The 22,474-nt window shown below is 39.2% G+C and overlaps 2 protein-coding genes across 7 annotated transcripts in view; one reads left to right on the top strand and one right to left on the bottom strand.

Annotated features, from left to right (window-relative positions):
- The window catches only part of LOC140726946 (serine/threonine-protein kinase Nek5-like), a 47,541-nt gene extending 35,439 nt beyond the window's left edge, over window positions 1-12,102 (top strand). For all 6 annotated transcript variants that reach the window (XM_073043984.1, XM_073043987.1, XM_073043986.1 and 3 more), the window contains 6 exons: window positions 920-994; window positions 1,135-1,200; window positions 4,572-4,713; window positions 7,579-7,731; window positions 9,053-9,170; window positions 9,933-12,102. In XM_073043984.1, coding sequence (XP_072900085.1) covers window positions 920-994; window positions 1,135-1,200; window positions 4,572-4,713; window positions 7,579-7,731; window positions 9,053-9,170; window positions 9,933-10,212 — 834 coding nt within the window. In that variant the 3' untranslated portion in view covers window positions 10,213-12,102. The remainder of the gene's footprint in view (window positions 1-919; window positions 995-1,134; window positions 1,201-4,571; window positions 4,714-7,578; window positions 7,732-9,052; window positions 9,171-9,932) is intronic.
- A 332-nt stretch (window positions 12,103-12,434) lies between these two features.
- Window positions 12,435-22,471, bottom strand: alg11 (ALG11 alpha-1,2-mannosyltransferase). Its single transcript, XM_073043991.1, has 4 exons — window positions 22,260-22,471; window positions 15,974-16,207; window positions 14,006-14,931; window positions 12,435-12,903 (listed from the first exon to the last, which is right to left on the bottom strand). Exons 1-4 carry the CDS (start codon window positions 22,295-22,297, stop codon window positions 12,626-12,628), a joined length of 1,476 nt encoding a protein of 491 aa, XP_072900092.1. The 5' UTR covers window positions 22,298-22,471; the 3' UTR covers window positions 12,435-12,625.
- Between the last annotated feature and the right edge of the window lie 3 nt (window positions 22,472-22,474).

The raw sequence follows: 22,474 nt of genomic DNA on the forward strand, positions 1-22,474 counted from the left end.
ACCAGAGACAGATTTGTAATGATCAATAAACTAATTGCTTAGAATCAAATGACCTTGCCTGCTGTCTCAGGGCTGGGTGTGTCTGCACCCACACCCCGCCCCCGCCCCCTCCATTCCTGGCACTGCTTCTTTGCCACCGGTCCACATCCCTCCCATGGGGCTCCAGCCTCGCGATTTCCAACATCCTTCGCTCCCAACAGATTTACAAATTCTCTCTCTGCTCTATGCTGACAAATACAGTACTGTGCAAAAGTCTTAGGCACCCTAGATTTTTACCTAAGACTTTTGAAGAGAAATATGTACAGATTAGTTTACAAGATATGTTCAGCAGTATTTGGAATGATAATGTAATGACAAATAATGTTGTCGTTATGCTCTTCATGGCCTTTTCCATTATTATGGTAGGAAGATTCTTGAACTTTCATGAATTTCAGGTTCTTTAAACATACAGTACTGTGCATACTGTATATATATCTGTAAAAATCAAGAGATTTCTTACCGTTCCAAATTCTTACAAGATTTCTTAGAATAATGAAGCTGATTACCAGTTTCACTGTCATTGCTACTGAACATAATCTTGTAAACTAATATTCTGTCTGTACATATTTCTCTTCAAAATTTCAATGGAAAACAGAAGTGAGAGTGCATGTGCAGAAGTGTGTCTGATTGCCCAGGTTCAATGATACAGTGTTGGATAAGTTTCAGTCATTCCATTTAAAAGAAACTGCACAAAAATAACATATAAAGAGAATTTCATGGTTTATCGTGTTTTCTTCCTCCCAAAATTGTAAATTTAGATCATGAATCAAAATGAACTCCAGGCCATAAACACATTAACAAAATAGTTATACAATAGAAACACGTTCTCTCGTGTTCTGAATTTTTTACTCAACTATTCAATATATTTTACACTTCCTAGGTTATTGAGGAAGAACTGAAACAGATGAGATTTCATCATCCATTGGAAAGTGAAGAAGTAGAACAAGAACACAAGGTGAATTGTGAACTCACATTTCCTGGCAATACTTTGGAGTATGTCACTGTTCGTAGTGGATTCCTGATGCAGTATATTTGAAAGGCAATAATCTAATGTTTCATAATAAATAGTCACACAAAACTTCTCTTCCTCAAAAGGGTGGTATAAAGTTTGAAATACGGCTGGATGGAGAACTGCATCATGAAGATTCCCAGCAAAAGGAGGTAAAGGAAATGGCTGTTATGTCTTCTAAAAGAAAAAATTAGTGTGGACCCTCTTAAAGTGTACTGATTCCCTGGAAAGAGGGAATGGTGAGATATGACCTTATAGAGGTTTATAAAACTATGAGGGCCATAGATAAGGTTGATAAGCACAGCCTTTTCCCCTGAATAGATTAATAACCATTCTCTTAAAATATAATATCTTGAGCAATCTAAAATAAAGAGGATGACTAGTAAGGAAAAGCTCACAAATTCTTAAATTTTAGCAGGCATTTTGCTCTAAAATACTTGGAGGATTAACATGGCCTCCACCAGCAAATGTGATGTGTTCAGAGTGGTTGGATTTAGTGAAGAAAACTCCTAACAAGACAATCAGAAGGACATATTAGGGTATTTGGCCTGGTCTTCCCACTTACCAAGTTAAAGCAACCATGCTTAAATTTTACCTAAGGCTTGGATTGTAAGTCAGATGCAAGCAGCTGTCCATCTACATATGATTCATTGACAACACTCTTATTCTCACTGATCCGGAAGTGACCCAATGCTCACATTGAGTAAAGTTTGCAGAATTTCAGTCACTTTGTTTATTTTCTGAGACAAATCTGACAATGAGTAACATCTTTCCAATGAATTATAAAGGTACTCTTCCAAAAGTAACAGAAGATACTTAAAAAGAATGGTTGTTTTCCCTCCACCATAATGGAGAGAACCTTTGACTGTATCTCAGCTACTTCGCACACTTCTGCTCTCAGTCTCTCTTTCCCCTAGATTGAACAAGGATAGTGTGCCCTGCATTGGGTTTAGGAAGTCAGGGATGAGGAAATCCCGTGAAGAATTTAAAAAGGATTAAGATTTCTTTTAAGAGGGAAATCACGAGGCCAGGAAGAGGGAATAAGATGATCCTGGTAGGAAAGTTTCAGGAAATTCTCAAGAGCTTTCTGTAGCTATGTTATGAGTATAATGATGGTTGAGGAGAGAGTAGGTCCACTAGAGATTAACAGGGCCACCTGATTCTCGACCCATAGGTGATGGCTGCCATTTTTAAGGTGGTTAAATCCCTACCATAGAAATTGTAAAAGAAAAGAAATTGTAAATGCCCTCATAGAGATATTTGTTTAAGCATTAAGCACTGGTGAAGTTCCCAAGGATTAAATGGAAGGTGGCTAATGTTGTTCCTTTGTTTATGAAGTGTAGCAAGGCCAAGCTTGGAAACTACAGGCTGGTCAGTATGACATAAGTGGTGGGGAATTTACTGGAGGGAATTCTGAAGACAGGATCTGCTGGCATTTGGATAGACATTCTGATTAGGGATCTGCATGGCTTAGTGCAAGGGAAGTAGTGTATAACGTGTCTTTTTTAGTTTTTTAAAGAGGTATCCACAAAGATAGATGAGGCTAGGACAGTGGAGGCTGTATATTTGGACTTTTGCAAGGCTTTCGACACGTTCTAGCATGATGAGCTGTAGAAGGTTTGTTCTCAAAGAATCCAGGGAGAGTTAGTTAAGTGGATTCAATATTAGTTCAGAGTTGGGAAACAGAGAGTGATGTTTGAAGGTTTTCCCTTGGAATGGAGGCCAGTGACTAATAGTGTACTGCAGTGGTCAGTTTTGGTACTCTTGCTATTTGTTATTTATACAAATGAATTGGGTGGAAATACACAAGGCCCAATCAGTAAGTTTGTGGATGGTAAAAAATTAGGAGGTATTGTTGACAGTGAAGAATGTTATCATAGCTTACAGGGGAATCTTGATCAGAAAGGAAGTGGGCTGAGAACTAGCAAATGGATTTCAATACAGAGAAGTGTAAAGTGATGCATTCTTGGACAGTCAAACCAATATAGGACATACTCTGAATAGTAGGGCACTATAGGGAGTGTAATGGAACATAGGAACTGAGGAATAGAGTGCACAGTTTGTTGCAAGGGGCATCACAGGTAGATAGGGTGGTGAAAAAGGCATTTAACATGCTGGCGTTCATCAGGGCACTGAGTATAGGAACTGGGACATTGTTGTGGTTGTATAAGTCGTTGGTGAGGTTAAAGTTGGAGTACCTTCTACACTTTTGGTCACCCTGTTTTTGGAAAGTTGTGGTAAAATTGAAAAGAGTGCAGCAAAGATTTACAAGGACGCTGCCAGGACTAGGTGCCTGAGATACAGGGAGAGGTTGGCCAGGCTCGGTCTTTTGAGAGTATTTTCCTATACATTAGACTATGTCTTGACCTGCTATTTGCAAAGCACCAAAATGTTACCCTTCTTTAAAATTCTTTAACTTCCCCTATGATCCCCACTGAAACCATGGCCTCAAATTATCACAGGCATTGTCTTTGCCCCAATCCATTCCTTCACCAGCACCAGCACCACCACCATCTTTTTTTATACATCTGGAGTTTTATAGCACAAAATCCGGTCCTTTGTCCAAACTTGTCCATGCCAACTAAGTCGCCCATCTGAGCTAATCCCATTTGGCATGTATCCCTCTAAACCTTTCCTATCCTTTTACCTGGCTAAATGCTTTTTAAACATTGTAATTGTACCCTTGGTTCAATATACCCATCCCCATCTGTATGGAAAAACTTGCCTCTTAGATCACTTTAAATCTTTCCCCTCACTGTGAACCAATGCTTTCTAGTTCTAGATTAATCTATTCGGGGGAAAAGACTGCTCTTATCAACCTCAACCTTATGGCCCTCATAGTTTTATAAACTATAAGGTCACATCTCACCCTTCCTTCTTTCCAGGGTAATCAGTCCAAGCCTATCCAGTCTCTCCTTATAACTCAAATCCTCCGGTCTAGGAGGACTCTCTAGCTTAAGCACAGATTTCTAAAGCATGGTAACCAAAACTGCATTAAGTGGCATCAAACTAACATAATTGTAGCCTGACATTCCAACTGGTAGAAGTCATAGAAAACAGGCCTTTCAGCTCAACTCATCAACTTCTGACAATTTAATTGTGAGGAATAATGAAGAGCCCAGGCAAGCCGAACTCAAAAGGCATATTTCCCTTTGCAGAAATGTCAGTAACCTAGAAGGGTACATTTTAATTCACTCAGTCAAAGAATTTGAGGAGAGTTGAAAAATAGTCAATGAGTCTGGAACTTGCAGGATAAAAGGAGAAAGCTGCACCTCACTTTAAAACATACAGTATGAAACCTTTGAGAGCCATATCAGAAGGGCTATAACCAAAACTTGGGAAATGAGATTAACCAGAAATCCATTTCTGGTAAGCAAGTATATGAGGAGTGGAATGTCTTTCTTTGGTGCCATGAATTTCCACAAATCTAAAATTCACCAAGATTATAATACTGCCTTGAATTTGAGATAATTATTCTAAAAGATAAATTAGCAAAGATGCTTTATATGCTAATATATTTTAGGAATTGGATCTTTTAAACAAGAGACTGACCCACAAGGAAGGTAACAACCTTAAACAAAAGAAATGGCAGTTCATCGAGGCAGGAAGTTTTATGGATGACCTAGCAAGTAAAACTTTGGAAGTTACATCTTCTCACATGGAAGGTACATAATAATTTTACTGTTCATTCATTTTACTCTACTCTATTGATGTGTTTCTAATTCCCATATTAGTACCATTATTTAACAATCAACAGTTTCTAATAGTTAAACTGTTAATTAATATAACTGAATGAAATGTAACAATTTTAGTCTAACATTGGGTATCTAATATGTTTCCCTATGTTATTAGATTGTTAAGTTATTAAGTTGAACAAGAGAGTGCTATAAGAAAGATGATCACCACCTTCTCAAGGACTTTTGGGAATGGACAATAAATACTTGCCTCACCAGCAGTGTCTAGGTCCTGAAAAATAATTTGTTAAGTTTCCGATTTGAATCTAATTCACTCTATTTCTATTCTATTCTTCTGTTTCTCTTACAGTCCTCCAATGTTGCTGCTTAAGAACAAAGACATCATTCACAAAAGCCATAGGTGCCTCATTATTCTGTCTTGGGTCACACTTACAGCAATTTGTGACTTCAAAATTTTGAGTTAGTTAACAACTGGTCAGGTGTCAGATCTCTCAGTGGGAGAGCATTTTGGAGATAGTGATCACAATTCTGTCTCCTTTACCATAGCATTGGAGAGAGAAAGGAACAGACAAGTTAGAAAAGCGTTTAATTGGAGTAAAGGAATTATGAGGCTATCAGGCAGGAAATTGGAAGCAGATGTTGTCAGGGAAAAGTACGGAAGAAATGTGGTAAATGTTCAGTTGATATTTGTGTGGAGTTCTGCATAGGTACATTCCAATGACACAGGGAAGTTATGGTAGGATACAGGAACCATAGTGTACAAAGGCTGTAATAAATCTAGTCAAGAAGAAAAGCTTACGAAAGGTTCAGAGAGCTAGGTAATGTTAGAGATCTAGAAGATTATAAGGCTAATAGGAAGGAGCTTAAGAAGGAAATTAGGAGAGCCAGAAGGGGCCATGAGAAGGCCTCGGCAGGCAGGATTAAGGAAAACCCCAAGGCATTCTACAAGTATGTGAAGAGCAAGAGGATAAGACGTGAAAGAATAGGACCTGTCAAATGTGACAGTGGGAAAGTATGTATGGAACTGGAGGAAATAGCAGAGGTACTTAATGAATACTTTACTTCAGTATTCACTATGGAAAAGGATCTTGGTGATTGTAGTGATGACTTGCAGCAGACTGAAAAGCTTGAGCATATAGATATTAAGAAAGAGGATGGGCTGGAGCTTTTGGAAAGTATCAAGTTGGATAAATTGCCAGGACCGGGTGAGACATACCCCAGGCTACTGTGGGAGGCGAGGGAGGAGATTGCTGAGCTTCTGGCGATGATCTTTGCACCATTAATGGGGATGGGAGAGGTTCCGGAGGATTGGAGGGTTGTGGATGTTGTTCCTTTATTCAAGAAAGGGAGTAGAGATAGCCCAGGAAATTATAGACCAGTGAGTCAGTGGTTGGTAAGTTGATGGAGAAGATCCTGAGAGGCAGGATTTATGAACATTTGGAGAGATATAATATGATTAGGAATAGTCAGCATGGCTTTGTAAAGGGCAGGTTATGCCTCACAAGCCTGATTGAATTTTTTGAGGATGTGACTAAACACATTGATGAAGGAAGAGCAGTAGATGTAGTGTATATGAATTTCAGCAAGGCATTTGATAAGGTATCCCATGCAAGGCTTATTGAGAAAGCAAGGAGGCATGGGATCCAAGGGGACATTGCTTTGTGAATCCAGAACTGGCTTGCCCACAGAAGGCAAAGAGTGGTTGTAGACGGGTCATATTCTGCATGGAGGTCGGTGACCAGTGTTGTGCCTCAGGGATCTGTTCTGGGACCCTTACTCTTCGTGAATTTTATAAATGACCTGGATGAAGAAGTGGAGGGATGGGTTAGTAAATTTGCTGATGACACAAAGGTTGGAGGTGTTGTGGATAGTGTGGAGGGCTATCAGAGGTTATAGCAGGACATTGATAGGATGCAAAACTGGGCTGAGAAGTGGCAGATGGAGTTCAACCCAGATAACTGTGAGGTGGTTCATTTTGATAGGTCAAATATGATGGCAGAATATAGTATTAATGGTAAGACTCTTGGCAGTGTGAAGAATCAGAGGGATCTTGGGGTCCGAGTCTATGGGATGCTCAAAGCAGCAGCGCAGTTTGACTCTGTGGTTAAGAAGGTGTACAGTGTATTGGCCTTCATCAATCACGGAATTGAATTTAGGAGCTGAGAGGTAATGTGGCAGCTATATAGGACCCTGGTCAGACCCCACTTGGAGTACTGTGCTCAATTCTGGTCACCTTTCTACAGGAAGGATGTGGAAACCATAGAAAGGATGCAGAGGAGATTTACAAGGATGTTGCCTGGATTGGGGAGCATGCCTTATGAGAATAGGTTGAGTGAACTTGGCCTTTTCTCTTTGGAGCGACGGAGGATGAGAGGTGTCTTGATAGAGGTGTATAAGATGAGAGACATTGATTGTGTGGATAGTCAGAGGCTTTTTCCCAGGGCTGAAATGTTTGCCACAAGAGGACACAGGTTTAAGGTGCAGGGGAGTAGGTACAGAAGAGATGTCAGGGGTAAGTTTTTTTACTTAGAGAGTGGTGAGTGCGTGAAATGGGCTGCCGGCAACGGTGGTGGAGGCAGATACGATAGGGTCTTTTAAGAGACTTTTGGATAGGTACATGGAGCTTAGAAAAATAGAGGGCTATAGGTAAGCCTAGTAATTTCTAATGTAGGGACATGTTCAGCACAACTTCGTGGGCCGAAGGGCCTGTATTGTGCTGTAGGTTTTCTATGTTATAAAAATTGTGACATGCCACAGAGCTTCTTTCCCCAGAAAACTTATAGCAATGTATGACTCTATATGACTGTTGCTGCACTTAATTTCTCCTTTATTTAGCTACTTCTGCAGTTGACCGGGTCATTGTGATGGAAGCAGATGTTTCAAGAAACAGGAATCAATGGGAACTGAAACGACCTGATACTCTGCTGAATGCACTAATGGCTGCTGAACTGTCTTCAGTTGGTCTGACTGTTTCTGCAGACAACATTGGTAAAGAAAAATTTTGCATTTAAGTAGATATTACAGTAAAGTGGAATTTAATTACAGTGAGATAAATTTTAATCAGAAAAACATTGTAAGTTCTAAATTATGTACTAGTAAAACATAAATTTGTGACATTTTTTAAAAAATCTGAATTAATTTAGAAAATGTGAACTACATCCCTGCTTTAATAACAACAAAATGTACAAAGAAATGTGTATCGTATTATTTTTGAAAAACTGTTTATCCAAATCTGAACACTTAACATTAAGTATAAAGATCATTAGCCCAACCTTACAGCCTATTTCCGAAAACACCTTCCTTTCAGAAGCCTTGAAATATGTGTATCTCTCCAAATATAGGGCAAAGATATGTGATGTTCAGGAGCTGAAATTAGTTAATCTTAGCAATAGTGTAAAGAGCACAGATATGCATATCACACCCTCCATTGTAATTGCAAATTGAGAAGGATAAGTTTGTATGGTTGCTAGGAAGATACAGTAAACCAAAGTCAATGGCTTCAGATTTTTCTGTATTTAAGGACATTTCTGCCCATTTTGTACTGTATGTCTGACAATCTAGGGACAGAGGAGGGATAAAGACAGATGGTGTAAGGTTCAGATAGATGCTGTTAGTATAGATGTGAAAACTGGTGTTGTTTCATGAAGATGCAAAATAGGAGATGGGCAAAGACAATTCTTTGAATCTCTGGAGTTTTCCAGAAGTGATAGAATGGATACGGGAACAGAAACTGATATTGATTCTCTAGCACTGATTGAATAAAATATTAACAAGAAACACAAGAGATTCTGCAGCAATTTCCTAATACCTGTAAATCTATACGATAAATAAAGTTGATTCGTAATTTTAATTGATTCTTACGGTAACCTTGTTAGCACTGCATTGGAAATATACTACACATTTGGAGGAACTGTGTCATCAATGAGATATTAATCTGAGATGCACAGTAAAATGCATTTTTTTTGCAAAAGGCCAGTACAGAGGTGTAACATAGAATTGGGAAAGCTAACAGAATGCTTTAGTAATTTCTGTAGTGTGTTGTCACTACGTGCAATAAAAATGACATTCAACAATTATACAGAATAAAGTACTTGGTGATTAATTTAGTGATTTGGTTTGAAGTAGTAAAAGTAATTATTGGCACAGAAGTGAAGTAATTGCCTTTTCATATGGTACTGGATTTTCCTACAACAGAGAAAAGAGAAAACCTGTGTTCACTGTATCCCAAATTAAGCCTTCGCTCCATTTAGTCTTTTGTTGCCTTTTAATACATGCCTATTATTGATTCACCCATGTTTTGGTTCAATAGATGGTAAATCAACTCCTTTGAGACCAACAGAGGAGAACAGTGATTCTGAATCAAATTCTGTCTCTGACATCGAAATAGATAATGAACGACTGGAGCCCAGATCTGATGATGATGACACGTAAGCATTTCCTTTTACTGTTAGCCTACCAAAACTTGTCAAATGTCAGTCTTTATGCTCCAAATGACTCTTATCCCAACCTTCTTTAAGTACAACTGGAGCAAAGGTAATTTAAGCAGCATTTAAAGACAGCGAGTGGATTTTCTGCTTCACAGCTCCAGTAAGCCAGGTTTAATCCTGACCCTTGGTGTTGTCCACTAGGCATTTGCACAATCCCTCCATGCCCATGTAGGTTCCATCCCACACCCAAAAATGTGCAGGATGCCCAAGTTGGTGAATAGTCTCTAGGGGAGTGAATGGGAATATGGGGAGAATGCGTGCTTGATTGTCAACACAGACTTGGTGGGTCAAAAGAGCCTATTACTTCCATGCACTTTAACATGTTTGGGCAATTACATTCCAAAGCCACACTAAATTAAGCTATATGAATGTATTCTGATGCAGGATTTTCACATGGGGAGATACGTATAGGATAAAATTACTCTTGCATTGCCATTTTCCCCAGGAAGAACAGAATGACTCTACATAAAATCCATGTCTTTCACAGTGACCTTGAAGTATTTCAGATTTTACACAGGTCACAATTGCTTTGGAAATGATCCAATTAAAAAAAATACGGCTCTAGCTTCATTTTGAGTTTTAAGATTCAGTAGTTATGAAGTGTTACAATGGACTATTTTGCACTGACTTGCCAACATTTTTCAATGTTGTAATGTACAACCTTATATTATTGTGACATTTCTATGAATATTTATTCTTTAGAAATTTTGAAGAATCAGAAGATGAACTCACAGAACAGCTGGTGGAGTCCTTGCAAGAACTAATTGGTGAACCAGCAGGAGCTGATAATAATGAAGGGAAAGGAGCTAGTCAAAGTGTACATGGTGGACAGGGAGAGGAGAGTGAGGATCACACGGAAATGAATGCCCTCAATACTGAAAGCAAGCCAGAACAATGCTGTGATCAAAACAAAATGCCTGTACCTGATTCAGTTAAGATTGCACAGAACAAAATGCAACTTCCTGAGAATGTTTATGGGTAGTTATATACTCTACAGCCAATGAACTAGAATGTCATTCCAAACATCCCAAATCTAGAATTTTGATTATTTTAAACAAAAACTTAATTCCTCAAGCTGTTACTTGCATATTTTCTATTTTGACTTTCACTTGCAGTAACCAACTGAACAGACCATCCAATCTGCATCAGATGAATATATAATTATTTTATGTTTCTCCCCAGTGAGTAAACATATGTAAGTATGGTCATATCTGGAAAAAATTAGCAAAGATGCCACCTTAGCAGAAACAGTTTTAGGTCTGCTTGCCTACTCATCACATGGAATTTCCTTATTTAGTCTCAATATTTTTTTTAGAAAACATGCCATTGAGCCTGTTCATAAAGATTTTTAAATAGATTTGATTGGCACCTTTAAAGAACTATTAAATTTAATACCAATTATAGGACAGTTAATCATAATCTGTCTGATGGAAGCATCTTCTGGTGTATGAATGCACGATTCAGCTGTGAGGTACTGCTGTCGCTGCAACTACACATCTTGCACCCATTGCCATCTTGTGAGAACAGGACTTAAAATTAACAGCCCTCTTCTTACAAATATTCATTTTTAAAAACTTTTTTCTTGTTCGTGCCCACCACACACACTGTGAGTTATGGATCCAGTGACATTTGCAGGAGTAATCAGTGGCAAAAGCAGCTATTTTTGGCAACACTGCCAGAGGTGATCAATGAATAGTGCTTGCTGGAGTAAAGTCCCAATGTCACACCGGGGACACGTACTGTGTCATGTGGCACCACAATTATGCTCATTGGGATACAATAGGAATGGTTCTGAGCACTCAGAACTAGGCATACAAGAAGTGATGTGAAGCAGACTTTGCCAGCAAACATTCAAAAAGCAAATTTAAAGTTCAAACTTTGAACTTTAAAAAATTAAGACTTTCTGAAACAATAGAATACAGCAAATATTCAAGACATTTTAGCTGCAATTTTCCTCCAAAATGCAATTTGGTTGACACCAAATGAGGATAAGTAAGAGATTACCACCACACCACCATTATGGGCAGTCAGCTGTTCCCCAGTCAGTGTAATTCAGATTGCAACAACTTACAAGCCCTACTGGCTGAATATACAGTGGATTCAGGTTAATTGTGCCATCGGTTAATGGGGGACAGCCGGTTATTTGGAACAAATCTTAACAAGAACTATTAGAGAAAATAGCTGGATTTCTTTCATTTATTTGGAACACTTTTCCAGTTAGTTGGGTCAGGAGACTGTTGCTGAACAGTTTCTAACTAGCATTAGTCATGTGCACTTATGTGGCCATTAGATACTACATCATGCTTCAAGTGAACAGGTTTTAAATAATACCAGTTGCATATACAAACAGTAGTGATTTTTGTCACTGTGGTTTCAAGCATTCAGGCATGGAGATGCCAGAAATAGCTGGGAGTGAAAGTAAAATGATTTCACTACTTCAACAAGTTAGGAACCATTAAGAATTTGAAGGTATTGACAATCATCTTGAATGTTACAATGAAATTGAGGATTTGGAGGATGGAATCATTAAAAACATTGAATAAAGGTAGTCCATTATCCTCACTTGATGTCCATGCTGATATTGTTCATTTACAGTCATTCAAAAGAACACACAGTGTACACTGGGTGAATTCCTCCATCAATAGCAATTAGCAACTAATACACAGTTTTAGGGTACTGTAGTAATATTGGTAGTATTCTAAGTTATTCCATATTTCATTTAATTACGTAATTTTTTACCAAAATGTACTGGTCCTGATGTTCCCCAATGAACTGGAATCCACTGTAATTGCAAATGTCTCTGTATTAACTTTAGCACTCCCATTCCTGGGTCTGCCATTCAATAAATAAAAGAGATACTGCCTCCCGGTAACTGTTCAATTGTCTGTTATCATTTGTAACTAAATCTGTTTTTGCATGCTGCTTGTATCTTCTGTGCTGCAGCTTCAGCAGATTAACAACTCAATATTAGGTACATGATTTTAGACCTGGCAAGACCTTCTGCATCTCACAAATCAGCATCTATCTGACCTTCATCCAACAATGGTGATATACTTACCTTTATAATCCAAGTTTTATGGCTATTGTACTCTTAGCAGTTGTTATTATCTTTACACTTCCTTATGTCAAGTTGTTTATATCGCTACTGAAACAGCAAACAAGGCAAATGAACTTGAAAATAAATTAAATGCCTGATCTGAATAGGACTTTTTTATGGTCATATTTATTGATGAACAAAATGTAAACATTCTCAAATATATACAAACTATTATATAATATTGTGCATCGTTTTGCCTCTCCTCCCTTAGGATGGAGAATAAGGAGAGACTCCCTATTTTACAAATATTATTTAATAATTATCTTAGCTTGAGCCATTATTTAGACACATTTAGTAATCATCTTGGGCTAAAGAAAGGTTCCAAAGCAGATATAAATGATATTTCAAACTCATGGTCGGAGAATCTGCTCACAGACTGGCGTGCATTCTTTCTCATTCCCATTCTCTTTTCAGGTGATAGTGTTAGAATAGTATTCATAGCATCAGCATAACTTTCTTCACTGTCTGCCAAGAAACCTGTTTTATCTCCATCATAAGGTACCACAATGTCAAGCTTGGGCCCGCCTGAGTTATGGGCCAGAATAATGGTTCCTGCAGCCATACATTCCACAACACCTATATAAAAAAAGGTGAGAAAATGATTGACGAGGCAGTTCAATAATGCAGTGACAAAAGCACATTCATTATCATAGCATTAGGAACTTAATAGTTTTTTGCAAAATTAGTATTTTAGAACACTACAGTGGACAGTTGTAGACTACAAATTCCCATTCCATAAATCCCTTCCTTTTAAAGCAACCTATTTCTAGGCTCTCTCGATACAGAATCTTCGTGGTGATTCAATACCTATCCATAGACTTATACCAGGACTACATGGTAGTACAAAAAGATATCAAAAGTTGATTCAAACCACATGTTCCAAATTTCCCAGTTTTAGTCTAGCCTCAATTTTTTTTAACTTATTTTTCTTAACTAACTGAAATTTTAATCTTTTGGTCACATCGCATCTTTCTTTTCAATTGCTCCTGTTGAATGAAGGGATGGGATTTTGCTGCATTTCCCAACAGATTAAGAAGTGCCACCACAACCACATTTAAATACCTCAAAGAAAGCAATTCAGCCTCAGTCTATTGGTCCTACTGAATGAACTGCAAAGGGGATTAGTTAGCACCTGATGCAACTTCTTGTTTAACAGCTGTATTATTAATATGCAGAAAGTCAAATTGCAAAAAGAAACTACATACCTAAATTGTTCATCACCTAGTACCTTTAAAATAACATGCAAACACAATTACAGTGTGAAAATCAATTATGACTCAGGTAGATTTATTTTTTGCTATTATGGAGTTGGGATTTAACAGGGCATTTGTTCTAGGATGGAGAGACATGGAGAAAGGGAAATTTGTTGTCCTATTGTTTATATGCTCATCTGTATTTATTTCAGTTGCACTGATTTACTATTCCATAAACATAAAAATGTTACTTATCCATGTAGTTTTGTTTTGAAGCTTAAGTTGTAGTTAAGACTAAATTTATAGGCAATCCCTTAAGCATTTAATGCTAAATATCTCAAAAAGCACACCATGAGTCTATAATACTTTAAGCATTAAATTTTATATAACCGTAAAGTGCATGCCAGGTTCTTTAAAATGGTCCAAGTTAAAAGAAACTTGCAAAAATCACAGCCGAGATGTACATAATTATATAACATGCTCACCTATACCAAAATGTTCATTCCACATGGTATGCAGACCAATAGTAGCTTCAGACAGTTGTTTTTTAAGTTCTTCAAATGAAATGTTAATCTTAAACTCAACTTTCTCTTTTACCTCTAAATTCTCACAGAGTTTTTTTAGGCAAGATACTCGCTCTTCATCCTCAGCATTACGGCACCCTCCAATCAGTATTAGTTTCACACTGCACTTCTGAGTATATTTCTGAAGGAACTGATGGAAAGCTTTAATTTGTAGAGCGTGGTCCTTCTCTGGCCGAAACTGCCCAATTGAAACAATGGAATGTTCTGTGTTGTTACGGTCATCTCCTAATGGAATATTTAACAATGTCTGAACATCACAAGGCGGATAGACAACGTGGGTTCGATCACCTGCTTTCCAAAGAGCGAGAATATGATTCAGAGTCCATGTGGAATTTACCATTATAATGTCACTGCAGGAACCAACCAATCCATATAGCATGGCAAAAATATGATAGTACACGAGTTTGAGATTGCTCAGGACAGGATTATTTGATATAAAAGCTGCATTGTTAAATCTTCGGTTCCTGTCCTTCACCACAGAGAGCATGTCCGTGCTAATGGTTGGATAGTGAACATAGCATGCTACTTGGCAACCACCTAAGTACTTGAAGAGAGGAAGCACATATGCATAGCCCATGGAATCTATACAAATATCAGGAACATACTTCATAAGGGCCTCCCATCCAAGCAAAACAGATCCCAAACTTTGACCTAGCAGTGTAAAATATGGATAAAACTTAGCTTCCACAAGATACCGCTTTTCAAGAAAAATAAATTGAACAGGTTGGGGTAGTTTGATATTGAATCGTCTGTATGCTCCAGCCAGTATTTCTTGATCTGTAACATCATAATCTCCAGTGTAAATGATAATTTTAATATTGTTGTATCTGTGAATCCCAAAACATAAAAATTAGAACATGACTAACAAAATGTATCATTTTTGTAAGTGCAGGCATATTATAGAAGACACTTTATAGCACACTTGATGATTTTGATACATAGCAAGCATACATTAGCAACATTTATGATAAATGCATGTTGGTGGTAATTTTAGTTATGCAGAATTAATTCATAGAACCATAATTTCACTTATTTAAATATATATGCAGCAGAAATCTGCAACAGCTTTCAATGACATTTGTACTATTTAGATATTCCTTGAATTGTGAATGTTCGATTCATGAATTTTCATTCTAATAGCATTAATTTCTTAAGCTGACACGAAAGAAAGACTGGTGATGCTGGAATCTGAAGCACAAACAATTTTCTGGAGGAACTCAGTGGCTCAAGCACCATCTGTAGGAAGAAAGGAACTGTTGATATTTTGGTTCAAAACTCAGCATCCTTTCAGTTCGAAGTCCTTTCCTATCATAGCTGCTGCTTGATCTGCAAGGTTCCTCCAGCAGATTGCTTTTTCACCCTATATAAGTGTTCTTTGATTTTTAAAATTATTTTTATTGTAAAGAGTAGCCTGCAGATAGAGGACAGAGAGGAATGTCTGGAAGCCATCAATAACACGCTATGCAGGCTCAAACATGTTTCTGTTATGCATTACGAGTGTAATTTTACTACTACAGTAACTCAGAAGTGCAGCAAAAACTGTGAGGTCTGCTTCAGTGCAGTATAGCCCACAGTAATCTTTTGACAGAGCTACGGTTATAAATGCATGATAGAAACACATTTATTCTATGCAGAGACACAGACACATTGTTGGGCTGGAAGAGATCATGTGTAGGGAAAAACAAGGTCATAAGTTGATTTGAATACTATAAAAAGTTATCAATGGGCTATAAGTTCGCTTTTTACCTGCAGTCACAATTAAACAAAATATTTTTATAATTTAATTAATCTTTTAGAAAATACTTTCCAAATGTTAAGATGCATTTTTATCAAAAATGCCAAATCGAGACTCCATATGAAGTAACTCACCTTTCCTGTAATGCTCTTATTGCACACCATAACACCCTTTCTCCTCCACCCCCAGCATTGCAGTAAGGGTGAAAGAATGCTACTGCCAAAGATTTCTTGACATTGTTTCCTGGAGTTTGAGATGCTTTCTTCTTTGAACAGACCCAGAATCGGATGTATAGCAAAATAACGATGAGGGCAAACAGTAAACCAGTGGTTACAAAAAGCATGGGAGTGATTAACGAAAACATAAACCTAATAGGGGGAGAAAAACAATATCAATGTTTGTATCACAGATGTAAAAATCTTAGACATTAGAAAATGGAATTTTCTTGCCACACTATTTGTAACCTCTCCCCTGAGGTTGGCTCACTTGCAAAGACACACAGAAGTTTTTGAATTTATTGGAACTGCTTTGTATTAACCCTCTTACTCAGAAGTGGTCTAAGGAAATCAACCATCTCTTGTAATTTGCCCAAAGTACCTAAAAATATATTTTAGTAGTATACTCGTAAAATTCAGAAGCAATCACTGTAAGAAGGCAGGATGTGGTGGTACTGTCCACATGGATAAATTCCCAACACATTCATCTGTGGAATTTAAATTCAGCTAAATAACACAGAACTCCTCCAAATGGACACAGAAGAGACTGCAGATACTGGAATCCATAGTAACAAACAAGGCGCTGGAGGAACTCAGCAGATCAGACAGCTTTTGTAGTGAATAGTGGATAGTCGACATTTCAGGTCGAGTCCCAATGAAGAGTCTCAGCCCAAAACATTGACTATTTCCATCCACAGGTGCTGATTGACCTCCTGCACCCGGTTTGCTGCTGTGGAATTTAACAAACTTGTCCTCAAAGTTCAGATCCCTGGATGGAAAGATTTGTATAGGTATGAAGTGAGTATGCACACTATTAAGAGCCTGCAACTACGATGTCATAGTCATCAGACAGAGTGGAAAGTTAAATCTGAGTAGCTAAACTGTACATGGATAGTCTCAGAATACATTAAACATACTGTTGGAGAATTTTTTGAATCATAATCATGACAATTTTCTGAATTGTCTAATTCTATTTGTACAAGTACAGGTGGCCCCCATTTTTCGAATGTTCGCTTTACGACACCTCACTGTTACGAAAGACCTACATTAGTTAACCGTTTTCGTTAACAGAGGGTGTTTTCACTGTTACGAGAAAAGGCAGCGCACGCCCCGAGCAGCCAAGCTCCTCCCTCGGAACTGCATTCTAGCTGGCATTGCCTAAACACGTGTCGATTTATTTTGTGCATCCCTTAGCAAGATGAGTTCTAAGGTTTTGGAAAAGCCTAAAAGAGCTTGTAAGGGTGTTACACTTAGCGTAAAACTAGACATAATTAAGCGTTTCGATTGTGGTGAACAAAGTAAGGACATTGTTCACGCGTTGAATTTGGCCAGCTTCCACCATTCGCCCTACAGTATTTATACGCAGAGAGTAAGAATCTTGAAAGCTGCCGATGTTACTGTTGGTTCTGCTCGTAGCAAAGTGGTCTCTTAGTTAGCATCCAATAATGGATAGAATGGAAAGTCTATTGCTTGAGTGGATTGATGGGTGTACAAAGCGTGGTGTTCCGTTAAGCTATCTTACACTTAAGGAGAAATCAGTCAGTCTTTTTAATAAGCTGAAACAGAAAGCACTGGACAATGGTGATGGAAGTGTTGCAAAAGTGGAATTTAAAGGTAGCCATGGGTGGTTTGATCAGTTTCTGAGGCGAGGGCAGCTTCATAGCTTAAAGTTTACCGAAGAGAGTGCTTCGGCTGATACTGAAGCTGCCGAAAAGTTCCCAGCAGAACTGGAGAAAATAATTACAGAAGGTGGCTATTCGTATAAGCAAGTGTTTAACTATGATGAAACTGCAATTTATTGGAAAAGAATCGCTGAGCACCCCAACCTTCGACGACTCAGCCTAACACATCATCATCATTAGTGTGCTCGCTGTCTTCCCAATTCCGGTAAGTGAAACTACATTGTACATACATTATTTCTACTTTATATAGGCTGTGTATTTTTATGTGTTATTTGGTATGATTTGCAGCTTCATAGCTTAAAGGTTACTGGAGAGACTGCTTCCGCTACGTAGTGAGATTATACGCTACGCTAGACAGTGCTGCAATGATTGCAGAGAAGTATTTCTACTTTATATAGGCTGTGTATTTATCATATCATTCCTGCTTTTACTATATGTTACTGTTATTTTAGGTTTTATGTGTTATTTGGCATGATTTGGTAGGTTATTTTTTGGGTCTGGGAACGCTCACAAGTTTTTCCCATATTAATAAATGGTAATTGCTTATTCACTTTACCACATTCCGGCTTACGAACCGTTTCATAGGAACGGTCTACCTTCGGATAGCGGGGGAAACATATCATCAACTGGTTGGCATCTGAATGTCTTGAAGGACAATGGCTGATCATCATCATGGGTGGAAGATACTGAGATCCTGAGATGCTCAGTCGTCAAAATCCCCCCCTCGGCCTCACCAGTGTCGTCCAGACGAAAGCTTATGAAGCAATATGTTTGGCACCAGCTTGGCTGCAGGAGCTGCTGGAAGGATGTTCAGTGACGTCCAGCCGTCGTAGGGGCTCCACTCCACATGTCTGGGTTACACCCATAGCCTTCGTCTCTCCTAAGGCTGCTCACAAGCTATTCACCTATAGCTGGGGACCTGGTTCATGAACACCATGGTGTGTCTACACACTGGTGGGCCTGCGCGCTCCGTGTACAGGAGGTCCTCTGTAGTTTAGCCTGTGTCTGAAAGGAGTTCAGTTTCTGCGTGTCGCCAGCCAGGAGTCACTACATGAGGCTTGCTGTTGGGGAGGCTATGTACTGGCAGGGAGAGACTTACACATTCAGATCTCCCTTTCACAAGACTGCTTGCCAGCTAAGCACCCCAAAATTGCACCTCCCCAGTGGAGAACATGTTAGGCGGGAATATAACCAATATACTACCAAGGACTCAGCAAATTTTAAAATCAATTCTCATGTGGTAACACCTGCCTTTTCTCCTTAACCATAAGCATAACACTATACTTCGCATGATGGCTTTTCCCTTGTACTACCTCGAAGAACTTGTGCTTTGAAATGTTCTGTACAGATGCCTTGATTTCACTGCATCTCAGTACATGCAATCGTTGTAAGACCATAAGACCCAGGAGCAGAATTAGGCCATTCAGCACATCCAGTCTGCTCTGCTATTCCATTATAACTGGTTTAGTATCTCTCTCAAACCCATTCTCCTGCTTTCTCCCCTTAACCTTTGATGCACTGATTAATCAAGAACCTATCAACCTCTGCCTCAAATATACCCAATGAATTGGCCCGCACAGCAATCTATGGCAAAGAATTCAACAAGTTCACCACCCTCTGGCTAAAGAAAAATTTCCTTATCTCTGTTCTAAGTGGATGTCCCTCAGTTCTCAGGCTGTGCCCTCTGGTTCTAAGACTCCCGACTATAGGAATCTTCTTCACATCCATTTTATCCAGACCTTTCAATATTTGATAGATTTCAATGAGATCCCACCTCATTCTTCTAAACTCCAGTGAGTACAGGCCCAGAACCATCAGATGTTCTTCATATAAACCTCTTTATTCCTGGAATCGATCTCGTGAACCTCCTCCAGATTCTCTTCAATACCAGCACATCTTTTCTTAGATAAGGGGCCCAAAATTGCTTACAGTACTCCAAGTGCGATCTGACCCATGCCTTATAAAGCCTCAGCATTTCATTCTTGTTCTTATATTCTAGTTCTCTCGAAATGAATGCTAACATTGCATTTGCTTTCCTTCCCACCGACTCAGCCTGCAAGTTAACCTTTAGGAAATCCTGCATGATGACTCTCACGTTCCTTTATACCTCTGATTTTTTGAATTTTTTTCCCATTTACAAAACAGTCCACTCCTTTATTCCTTCTGCCAGAGTGCACAATCATACACTTCCATACACTATATTCCATCTTCCACTTCTTTGAACATTCCTCCAATCTGTTCAAGTCCTTCTGCAGACACCCTTTTTTTCTCAACAGTTTCTGCCCTTCCACCTATCTTTGCATCATCCACAAACTATCAACTCATTCATTCAATTCACTGGCATACAGTATAATGTGAAAAGAAGTGGTCTGAACACCACCCCAGCGGCACACCACTTGTTACCGGCAGCCAACCAGAAAAGGCCCCCTTTATTTCTATTCTTTGCCTCCTGCCAGTCAGCTAATCTTCTATCCATTCTCGTACCTTTCCCATAACACCACAGGCTCTTATTTTGTTAAGCAGCCTCATGTGCGGCACCTTGTCAAAGATCTTCTGAAAATTCCAAACAAAGAACATCCACTGACTCTCCTTTGTCAATCCTGCATGTAATTTCAACAAAGAATTCAAACAGATTTATCAGGCAAGATTTCCTCTTTGGAAAAATGTGCTGACTTTGGCCTATTTTATCACTTGCCTCCAAGTAACCCAAAACTTCATCCTTAAAAATGGACTCCAACATCTTTCCAACCACTGAAGTCAGGCTAACTGGCCTATAATTTCCTTTCTTCGGCCTCCCTCCCTTCTTAAAAAGTCAAGTGACATTTGCAATTTTCCAGCCTTCAGTACACAAATACAAATAATCATATGCCAAATAAGGTTCATGCCTGACAAGAGCAATTGGCTAACGAGAAACGTCATTGATAAAGAACTGGATCATCAATATTTAGAACTACAATGCCTCATTTGGCAATAGAAAAATGAAAACAAAATAAATCATCAAATTCTAAACATCTGAACTATAAACTGAAAATGTTGGAAGCACTCAGCAGGTTTGGCAGCCTCTGAGGACAGAAAAAGACAGTTAAAGATTCAGGACCTGAAAAGTTAACTTTCTCTCTCTTTCCACAGATACCAACTGACCTTGTATTTACAATAGCATCTGTTCTCATGTAGTACAAGACATGCAAAGAGTAGAGAGATCACACAAAGCCAACCTATCCAACTCTCCTACCCCGGAATTGAACACTTCTCTTCTCTCACACCAGACTCTTGTTCAGTGTTTACAGCAGCATCACACTCCGAAAGATAACAAGGATAATCCTGGGTATTATGGAGCAGTAAGTCTTACATTAGTGGTAGGCAAACTATCGGAGATGACTCTTAGAGACAGGATTTACAAGCATTTGGAGAAGCATAGTCTGACTGGGGATATTCAACGTGACTTTGTGAGAGTCAGATCATGCTTTATGAGCTTGACTGACTTTTTCATGGAAGTGGCAAAACAAATTGATGAAGGTAGAGCAGTGGAGTAGTGTACATGGACTTTAGCAAGGTGTTCGACAAGATTCCCCATGGCAGGCTTATTCAGAGTCAGGAGGCATGGGGTCCAGGGAAGCCTAGCTGTGTGGATTCAGAATTAGCTTCCTAAGGCACAGGCTGGTATTAAATGGGCCATTTTCTGCCTGGAGGTGAATCACCAGTCGGGTAACGGCAGGTTACTGGTGCCTTAAAACCAACGACTTGGAGCAGATGGGGTTCATCAGCTACGGTTGGCAGCTCATCTAGGAGAAAGAAAATGTTGACCTCAAACCTCCGCTGCCTTTCAGCTATACCCACTCATGGGGAAGGCTTTGAGTCTGGAAGGCAGTCCTAAATTGAGTTCAACACTGACTGACAACTCCTGCATTGCCGCCGGTGCCAAACTGTATTGGTATCTGCCATTCCTTTGGATCCATCAGCTGCGTGGAGAGGGGGAATCTGCTACACGGGCAACAGCTTGCTCTCCACATTGTACTGCCCTGCCTTGCATATCATGAAGACAGCTAGGATGCAATATCCATGGTTGACCCTGACCAACAAAGGGCCTCAAATTGCTACGAGCTATGAGCAGGGTGCTGTGGGCAATGTGTTCTGCACCTTGGCCCCAGAGGAACGCTATTGCGTTTGGCTACATTTATTTATAGTTGAATGATAATTAAACTTGAACTTAACCGCACAACATCGTGGGCAGAAGGGTCTTAATGCAAAATTCAATTTTATATTATGTATGTAAAATACTGAAGGATCTCATCTGTGGAAGGAAATGAACAGTCGACCCGCCATCAGGCCAATTACCCCATTGCTTTAAGCGTATTGCTCTAGATTTTCAGCATCTGCAGAATCCCTGGTGTTTCCGTATTTGCAGTGAGCTCAGTTCTCCATGAATGATGCATCACAGCTGAAGCAACCGAGCGGCTACACCAACCCCAGACACACGGTGGCTGCCCGGCCGAAGAGCGAAGCCCCCGCTCCCCTTTCCTCACCTCAGAAACTCACACACACACCAGCCACTCGCAGCCATCGGTGACAGCACGGCAGGTTCACCTCCGACCCGGACCTTCTCTCCGACCTCCAGATGTACGCTAGATAATTTTTCTAAAGATTATATATTGTAAAAATTTATTCCCGCAGAACTATTGTCGCAACAATTAAAAAAAAAAGGAAAGGTGGTAGTTAAACCAGCATCCCCCGAGTGCAG

This window comes from Hemitrygon akajei, chromosome 4 (assembly GCF_048418815.1).
Source record: "Hemitrygon akajei chromosome 4, sHemAka1.3, whole genome shotgun sequence".
NCBI lineage: Eukaryota > Metazoa > Chordata > Chondrichthyes > Myliobatiformes > Dasyatidae > Hemitrygon > Hemitrygon akajei.

What these genes read in the sequence shown, in the direction of transcription:
- alg11 (XM_073043991.1), bottom strand. Translation starts at nt 22,297, where the DNA reads ATGGCTGCGAGTGGCTGGTGTGTGTGTGAGTTTCTGAG. An exon ending in TGTGTGTGTGAGTTTCTGAG is followed by an intron (nt 16,208 to 22,259) that starts GTGAGGAAAGGG and finishes TCCCCCTATTAG; the next exon opens with GTTTATGTTTTCGTTAATCA. An exon ending in GAATGAACATTTTGGTATAG is followed by an intron (nt 12,904 to 14,005) that starts GTGAGCATGTTA and finishes TTTTTTATATAG; the next exon opens with GTGTTGTGGAATGTATGGCT.